This window comes from Myotis daubentonii, chromosome 1 (assembly GCF_963259705.1).
Source record: "Myotis daubentonii chromosome 1, mMyoDau2.1, whole genome shotgun sequence".
NCBI classification, from domain to species: Eukaryota; Metazoa; Chordata; class Mammalia; order Chiroptera; family Vespertilionidae; genus Myotis; species Myotis daubentonii.
Window position 1 is genome coordinate 76822200 of NC_081840.1, and position 9755 is coordinate 76831954.

Genomic DNA, 9755 nt, shown 5'->3' on the forward strand with positions numbered 1-9755 from the left:
CTGACTTCCTTCTGGACAAAGCCACTGTGGTGGGGGCTGAGGCAGAAGTAGTTAGGGGCGGTCAGGTCAGCAGGGGAGCAAGCAGTTAGGGGTGAGATCAGGCTGGCAGGGGAGCAGTTAGGAGTCAGCAGTCTCAGATTGTGAGAGGGATGTCTGACTGCTTGTTTAGGCAGGGATCAGGCCTAAACTGGCAGTCAGACATCCCCTGAGGGGTCCCAGTTTGGAGAGGGTGCAAGCTGGACTGCGGGACACTCCCTGTGCATGAATTTTGTGCACTGGGCCTCTAGTCCTATATAATAAAAGGCTAATATGCAAATTGACCGAACAGCAGAATGACCAGTTACTATGACACACACTGACCACCAGGGGGCAGATGTTCAACACAGGAGCTGCCCCTGGTGATCAGTGCATTCACACAGGGGGAGCACTGCTTAGCCAGAAGCCAGGCTCATGGCTGGAGAGCGCAGCAGTGATGGAGGGAGCCTCTCCTGCCTCCGTGGCAGTCAGACATCCCTGGAGTGCTCCTGGACTACAAGAGGGTGCAGGCCGGGCTGAGGGACCCCCCCAAATGCATGGATTTTGTGCATCGGCCTCTAGTTGTTGAATAAATATAAACAGCATTTACCTCTTTCCAACTTAATAATGACTCAGTAGTGTGCAGGGATGTAAATCTTTTCTTTTTCAGAGATGTAAATCTTGATATCTACATTCTTATTGTTCATGCAGTCTGATCTAAGACCTGGTTTGTTTGACCTATTGCTGCTTTCATACGACTGAGTTCCTTATAGGCACAGGGTAAAAGAAATACATTTAACCAGTGAGTTCTGTAGTTAGAGATGTGACCACAAGATGACAGTGCACCTCTGCTGATGCTGAATATGTGGGGGGTTCATTTCAGTGGATTCTGAGTAAATAGGCTATGGCAGAAGCAGAGCCTTTTTCTTATTGGCTGGGTAAACAATGTGAGAAACCATTATGATTGTCAGAGAGAAGAAGTGGCAGCCAGATAACAGGAGCAGTTCTGTTGGCTGAAGATTGCAAGTCTATAATTGGTCTCAATTAGGAGGAACAATGAAGTCATCCATTGGAGCTTTATTTATGTTCTTGTGGCTGCAGCTGAACTGTGAGTTGAGGGATTTGGGGAGAGTCTATTAGTGAACATTTCTTTGAAGCCAAGGAATAAACAGGCTTTATTCAGGGTTCCTTTTCTAGTTACTATAGAAAAGGAAAAGTAAATTCTGGACTGTAATTATCAGGCAAACTTTTTTTTCTCTGACTCTTTCTTTCTGCACAGGGGTCAGCCATGGAGAGAAAGTGGATCAGCATCCTTCTACCCTGAGTGTCCAGGAGGGAAACACCGCTGTTATCAACTGTTCTTATTCAGACAGTGCCTCAAGTTACTTTCCTTGGTATAAGCAAGAACCTGGAAAAGGTCCCCAGTTCATTATAGACATTCGTTCAAATAAGGACAAAAACCAAGCTGGAAGACTCACTGTTTTCTTGAATAAGGCGGCCAAACATCTCTCCCTGCACATCGCAGCCACCCAACCTGGAGACTCAGCTGTCTACTTCTGTGCAGCGAGTACACATTGCTTCCCAGGCACCTGCATCCTGTACACAAACCTGCGAGTGGGGCAGCCCCCTCTGCCTGCAAGCACAGCATTTGTGAAATTGTCTGCAAGTGGAAACTAATGTGTTGTATGTTAAAAACACATAATAGGAAGGTTAGTTTCAAGATGACCCAGAAAGTGTTAGAACATTTTGTTGGAGGACTGTTCCTTAATGGATTTTTCATTTTGGAATGTAAAGCTCTTATTTTATTTATTTTTAAAAAAATATATTTTTATTTATTTCAGAGAGGAAGGGAGAGGGAGAGATAGAAACACCAATGATGAGAGAGAATGATTGGTGGGCTGCCTCCTGCAGGCCCCCGATGGGGATTGAGCCTGCAACCAGGCATGTGCCTGTCCAGGAATCAAACTGTGACCTCCTGGCTCATAGATTGATGCTCAAGCATTGAGCCACACCAGCTGGGCTATGTTATTTAAAAATATTTTTGGTTAATCCTTCCTTGAGGATTAATTTTTCCACAGCTTTTTTTTTAAAATTCTAAACTTTTCTTTTTTATTTCAAGAAAAATGATTTTAAATATAATAATGTTACATGCAATAAACATTAATATTTAAAGAAAAGCAATCTTAAATATAATAATATTACATGCAATAAACATTAATATCTCCAGAAAGATGATTTTAAACATAATAATGTTACATCAATAACACCAATTATTTAAGAAAAACGATCTTAAATATAATAATACTAGAGGCTCAGTGCATGAAATTCATGCAGGGGGGGTCCCCTCAGCCTAGCCTGCACCCTCTCCAATCCGGGACCCCTTGGAGGATGTCCAACTGCAGGGATGGGGCCTAAACTTGCACTTGGACATACCTCTCACAATCCTAGACTGCTGGCTCCTAATCGCTCACCTGCCTGCCTGCCTGGTTTCCCCTAACTGCCCCCCTGCCCGCCTGGTCGTCCCCAACTGCCCCCCCCCCCCGCCAGCCTAGTCGCCTCTCACTGCCCTCTCTGCCAGCCTAATTGCCCCAACTGCCCCCCTTACTGGCCTGGTCACCCCTAACTGCCCCCCTCGTCTGCCTGGTTGTTCCCAACTGCCTCCCCTGCTGACCTTGTTGCCCCTCGTGCCCCCTCCCACCGTCCTGGTCACCCCACCCAGTTTGCTGTTCAGTTGTTTGGTCGTCCCTCACTAACCCTCCTGCCAGCCTGGTTGTAGGCAGCCATCTTGTGAGGCCATGAGGTTTCATTTGCATATTACCTCTTTATTATATAGGATTACATGCAATGAACATTAATATTTCAAGAAAAAAAGGATTTTAAGCATAATAATATTACCAAAACTGTACTAACATACTAGTAATTTGATATCACAAAAGTTGTAGGAAATATTAAAATCTGCTAAATAACAGGATTACTTCTATTATATTTAAAAATATTTTTTTCCCTCTGGCTCTTTTTTTGCTCATTAGTTAATGTTGTTCACTATATTCCACAAATGAGTGAGATCATGTGATATTTATCTTTCTCTGACTGGCTTATTTCACTTAGCACAATGCTCTCCAGGTTCATCCATGCTGTTGCAAAGGGTAAGAGTTCCTTCTTTTTTACCACAGCAGAGCATTCCATTGTGTAGATGTACCACAGTTTTCTAATCCACTCATCTGTTGATGGGCACTTAGGCTGTTTCCAAACCTTAGCTATTGTAAATTGTGCTGCTATAAACATAGGGGTGCATATATCCTTTCTGATTGGTGTTTCTGATTTCTTGGGGTATATTACTAGAAGTGGGATTATTGGGTCAAATGGGAGTTCATGTTTAAATTTTTTGAGGAAACTCCATACTGTTCTCCACAGTGGCTGCACCAGTCTGCATTCCCACCAGCAGTGCAGTGCAAGAGGGTTCCTTTTTCTCCACATCCTCACCAGCACTTGTCGTTTGTTCATTGCTTTTTAGAAAGAGTGGAAGGGAGGAAGGAAAGGAGGGAAAGGAGAAGAAGAGAGGCAGAGAGAAACAGAGAGAAAGACATAATGTGAGAGAGACACATCTATTGGTTGCCTCCTGCACGTGCTTGGACAGGGGCGGGAAATGAACCTGCAACCAAGGTACGTGCCTTTGACTGGAATAGAACCCTCGACCCTTTGGTGCACAGACAGATGCTCTAATCACTGAGCAACACTGGCCAGGGCTGTAAAGCTCTTTTAAATGAAAGTATAGTTGATATAGAATATTATATTAATTTCAGGTGAACTATATAGTGGTCTGAGATTTATATACCTTACTAGAAAAGTCTAGTACCATCTGTCACTGTACAAAGTCATTTCAATATTAGTGGCAGTATTTTCTATACTGTACATTACATCCCTATGACTTCTTTATGAAAACTATAAGTTTGTGCCTCTTAATTCTTTTCGTTTTCCAACACCATATATTGAAGACTTTTCCCCATTGTATATTCTTGCCTCATTTGTCACCAATTTAATTGCTTACACAAGCATGGGATCATTTCTGGGTTCTTCTTTCTGTTCTATTGATCAACTTGGTTTTGGTCAGTACCATACTGTTTTTGTGATAGTACCATACTGTTCTGTGCTAGCACATACTGTTTTCATTACTATAGCTTTGTAGTATAATTTTACATTAGTGAGTGCATGGTCTCCAACTTCAATTTCATTTACTTCTGCTCTTGTCTTATTTTCTTCATTCTACTAACTTTAGGTTTTGTTTTTTCTTCTTTTTCTAGTTCCTTTAGATGTAAATTAGGATAATTTGAGATTTTTCTTATTTCTTGAGATAGGCCTGTATTGCTCTAAACTTTCCCCTTAGTACAACTTCTGCTGCATTCCATAGATTTTGTAACTTTTTGTGTGTGTGTGTATGTGTTGTTAATGTTCACCCAAGGATGTTTTTTCCATTGATTTTTAGAGAGAGTGGAAAAGAGGGAGAGGGAAGGAGAGAGAGAGAGAAAGAGAGAGAGAGAGAGAGAGAGAAACATTGATATATGGGCAAACTTTTTGACTCGAGGGTCACAATGGGTTCCTAAACTGGACCGGAGGGCCGGAACAAAAGCATGGATGGAGTGTTTGTGTGAACTAATATAAATTCAAAGTAAACATCATTACATAAAAGGGTATGGTCTTTTTTCTTTTTAGTTGTATTCATTTCAAACAGGCTGGATCCGGCCTGCGGGCTGTAGTTTGCCCACGGCTGATATATGCGCTTGACCAGGAATAGAACCTGAGACCTTTTGGTACATGGGTTGATGCTCTACCACTGAGCAACACCAGCCAGGACTGTAACATTGTTTTCATTTTAATTTGTCTCAAGATATTTTTTTAAAATTTCCTCTTTGATTTCTTCACTGACCCATTAGTTGTTTAGTAACATGTTCAGTCTCCATGTGTTTTTTCCAGTTTTCCTCTTATAATTGATTAGAGACTACATTTTTGCAAACCTTGTTCTTTTATATGTTTGTCTTTTTAACGAATGTCATATGAATAGAACCATACAATACATAATCTTTTGAGAATTCTGCATATTGGTGAGAGGAAGTACCAGGCACCCAGTGGTTATAAGTGGTTGGAGAAGGTGTTTGATATAATTTCAATCTTCTTGAATCTATTGACTTGTTTTGTGGCCTAACATGTGGTCTCTCCTGGAGAATGTTCATGGGTACTTAAAAATAATGTATTCTACTGTTTTGGGTTAGAATGTTTTGTACATGCCTATTAAGTCTATCTAATCAAATGTGTCACAAGGCCAATGTTTCTTTGTTGATTTTGTCTGTGCCTATCCATTAATGTAAGCGGGGTGTTTAATTATTATATTACCATCAACCTCTCCCTTTCTGTCTGTTAATATTTGCTGTATGTATTTAGGTGAGCCTATCATGGGTGCATAGATGTTTATAAGTTTTATATCCTCTTGTTGGATTAATCCTTTATCATTATGTCATACCCTTGTGTCTTGTTAGAGTCTTTGTTTTAAAGTCTATTTTGTCTAAGTCTTGCTACCCCAGCTTTCATCGCATTTCCGTTTGAATGCAGTATGTTTTTCTGTCCATTCACTTCTGTCTGTATCTTTAGATCTGAAGTGAGCCTCGTGTAGGCAGCACACGAGGGGTCTTGTCTCTTTTAATCCATTTGTCAGAAGGACTGCACTTGCTCCGGAGGCTCTAGGGGAGAATTTGTTCCCTGACGCTTCCAACTGTGGTGGGTGCCAGCATTTCTTGACTTGTGGATGCATCACTCCAATCTCTGCCTCCATAGTCTCCTGTCATCAAATCTCCCTCTGTCTCTGTCTTAAAAGTACACATGTGATTGCATTTAGGCTCCTATAATCCAGAATTACCTTTCCATGTCAAGGAAAGATAATTGAAAAGACAAAAATATAAAAGAACAAGCCAAGGTTTGCAAGAAGGTAGTCATGGGGGATGTGTAATCACAAAATGACAGCATAAGGGAGTCTTGGGGAGTAAACTCTTCTGAGTCATGACTGTGTGATAGTTACATGATCTATTAAAACTCAAAACTACAGTTATAACTGTACAGGAAAGTAGTCAATTTTATATGACTTTTTAAAATAAAAATATCAAAATTCTCAATTATATCTTCAAAGGTTTTTGTTGTTGTTGTTTTTGTGCGTGTGTGTGTGTTTTCCATATAAAGCAACATTCACAGATTCCAGGGATTAGGACCTGATTTTTTTTTAAGCCATATTTTTGCTATCATAGTTGACAAGGCCGGTGATTTTCTTTTCTAAATTGAGAAAAGAACATACTTATTAGTCAGAGTCCAGTCATGAAAATAAAAACCATATCAATTACTTTATTTTATTTCTCACTATTTAACATTTCAAATCATCAATCTTCCTTCTTTTTTTGTTAATCCTCACCCAAGGATATTTTTCCATTGATTTTTAAAGAGAATGGAAGGGAGAGGGAGAGACAGAAAGAAACATCGATGTGAGAGAGACACATCGATTGGTTGCCTCCTGCATGCACCCAACCAGTGCCGGGGAAATCTGCAACCAAGGTATGTTCCCTTGACTGGAATTGAACCTGGGAACTTTCAGTCCTCAGGCCGATGCTCTATCCACTGAGCCAAACCAGCTAGAGCCATCAATCTTCCTATTAATATAAAACTATACCATGTTTATCTTCAGTATAATTGTTACCATTATTAATGCAAAAGGAAGTGTGGGTTGGGTGAGGCTCTCAGCCAGTACATAGAAAGTTTGACGTGACCCACAGCAACGTCTGCACCAGAAACCCTGTTTCCTGTTCTGGGGCAGCAGCAGCACACAGCTCAGCATTTCTTCTCTCCATCTGTCAGTCACCTCACCTTGCAGAGCCCTAACACTGAAGAAGAAAAAGAAGATATTTTCCACCCAGTGGGAGAACTTGAACATGTCGGTCTCCGGTCTTCTGAGGGTGGTCATAACTTCCATGTGGCTAGGTAAGGATGCCCCAGTGGGAATGGGTCTTCTCTGTGACATAACAACAGGGGGTGCAGGCAGTCTTTTATGAGTACCCTGGGAAGGAAAGCTGGCCGGGTGTTAAAAATATTCTTTTTGTCCCACACCACTTATCCCATAACCTTCTGTTTGCATTTTTTTTCTCTCAGGATCCAGTATTGCCCAGAAGGTAACTCAAGGCCAACAAGCAATACTGGTGCAGGAGAAGGAGGCTGTGAGCCTGGATTGCACATATGACACCAGTGTTCCACGTTATAGTCTATTCTGGTACAAGCAGCTCAGCAGTGGGGCGATGATTTTCCTCATTCGTCAGGACTCTTACAACCAGCAAAATGCCACAGGAGGCCGCTACTCACTGAATTTTCAGAAAGCAAAGAGTTCTGCCAACCTTGTCATCTCAGCTTCACAGCTGGAGGACTCAGCAGTGTATTTCTGTGCCCTGAGTGAGCCCACAGTGAGAGGGGTGTTAGAAGGAGGTGTACCAAAACCCTGGGCTCTGCTTCATGCATCCACCTGCTGTAGGGACCAAGGCGGGGAATTGTAATCACAGACAGGAAGCGACAAGGGCTGTGGCAGCACAGGTGTAGGTAGGGTTAGAGGGAAAACACTCTATGAAAATACCTCTCTAGGCTCATAGACCATGTATAGAGTTATCATAAATAAAAAAATCCATATTCTTAAAATTTGGGGTTGAAAATATTTATATAGACAAAGAACAGCCTCAATAAATAGCTTGCCATTTTGTGATAGATTGAGCTAGAAGAATTGACTAAGGAAATTCAGAAACATCTGACTCAGAAGTCAATAAATATATGTGTGAAATGTTGGATTTTCAGATCAATTTTTTCAGTAAATATTTGCTGGGTATATATTATACAGAGGAAGAAAAATTCTCCTCTATCCTCTTTGGATCACTGTCTAGGCCTAATAATTAAACTGACATAAGGCCTGGCTGATGTGGCTCAGGGATTGAGTGTTGACCTATGAACCAGTGTTGACCTATGAACCAATTTGATTCCTGGTCAGGGCACATGCCCAGGCTGCGGGCTCGATCCCTGGTGGGGGGCATGCAGCAGGCAGCCAATTAATAATTCTCTCTCATCATTGACATTTCTCCTTTTCCCTTCCTCTCTGAAATCAATAAAAATATTTTTAAAAACGGACATAAAACAAAATAACAGGAGAAAAGTATACACATTTTATTAAATTTTTATTGTACATGGAAGCCCTTACAAGCAAATGAAGATATGAAGACATGATCAGGTCAGGAAGCTTTAAAATTTTTTAGATATGAAACAATAAATTTATGTAGAATTGACAAGACCAATGTGTATGAGCTGGAAGTCCAGCTAAGTAGTCCTTATCTTCCTTAACTAGGAAGATGAACAAAGTCTGCTGTGTCTCTCTCCAATAAAAGGAGAATTTATTTCCTGTGTTTAGGCCGAAAAGATCTTTTTTTGTTTGTTTTCTGTTTCTTTTTTTTATGTCTCTTTTTTAAATGTTTCAATTAAAGTTGATAACATCATTTTATATTAGTTTAGGTGCACACCACAGTGGTTAGATAATCATATTCTTTGAAAAGTGATTCCCCTGATATTTCAAGTACCCATCTGACACCAGTTATTGCAACATTACTGACTATATTACCCATGCTATACTTTACATCCCTATGACTATTTTATATCTACCAATTTGTTATTATTCTTTTTTTGTTAATCCTCACCAGAGGATATTTTTTCCACTGATTTTTTTTTTAGAGAGAGTGGCAGGGAGGTAGAGAGAGAGAGAGAGAGAGAGAGAGAGAGAGAGAGAGAGAGAGAGATGAGAGAAACACATTGATTGGTTGCCTCCTGCACATGCCCCAATGGGGACTGGGAATCGAACCCATGACCCTTCGGTTATGGCTGATGCTCTAACCACTCAGTAATGCTGGCCAGGGCGTATCTACTAATTTGTATTTCTTAATACCTTCATCTTTTCCCCTCAGCTCTCTAACGCCCTTACTATTTGGCAATCCTCTGTTTGTTCTATGTATCTATGAGTCTGTTTTTGTTTTGTTTGTTTATTTTGTTCTTTAGATTCCACATATGAGTGAAATCATATGGAATTTGTCTTTTTCTCTCTGACTTATTGCACTTAACACAATGCCCTCTAGGTTCACTCATGTTGTTGCAAATGGTAAAGTTTTATACTATTTTTATAGCTGAGTAATATTCTGTTGTAGATATGTACAACCTCTTTTTTATCCACTCATCTATTGATGGGCACTTAGGTTGCTTCTATATCTTTGTTGTTGTAAATAATGCTGCAATGAACATATAGGTGCATGTACTTTTCATATTAGTGTTTTGGGTTTCTTCGAATAAATACCCAGATGTGAAATTGTTGGGTCATGAGGTAGTTCCATTTTTAATTTTTTGAGGAACCTCCATACTGTTTTCCATAGTGGCTACACCAATTTGTTATCCCATTAACAAAGCATGAGGGTTCCCTTTTCTCTACATCCTTGCTAACACTTGTTGAGGATTTATTGACGATAGTCATTCTGACAGGTGTGAGGTGATAGCTCATTGTGATTGTATTTTGCATTTCTGATGACTAGTGATGTTGAGCATCTTTTCATATATCTATTTGCCATCTGTATGTTTCTTTGGAGAAATGTCTGTCAGGTCCTCTGCCCATTTTAAAATTGGATCATTTGAGGTTT

At 40.4% G+C, this 9755-nt stretch overlaps 2 gene segments (V, D, J or C); both read left to right on the forward strand.

The window, feature by feature from the left end:
- Window positions 1-1018: 1018 nt before the first annotated feature.
- Window positions 1019-1692, forward strand: LOC132227730 (T cell receptor alpha variable 13-2-like). The segment is given in 2 exon segments: window positions 1019-1123; window positions 1295-1692. Coding segments are annotated over 2 exon segments (450 nt in total).
- A 5219-nt stretch (window positions 1693-6911) lies between these two features.
- On the forward strand, window positions 6912-7851 carry LOC132224071 (T cell receptor alpha variable 14/delta variable 4-like). The segment is given in 2 exon segments: window positions 6912-7029; window positions 7198-7851. Coding segments are annotated over 2 exon segments (444 nt in total).
- Window positions 7852-9755: the final 1904 nt, after the last annotated feature.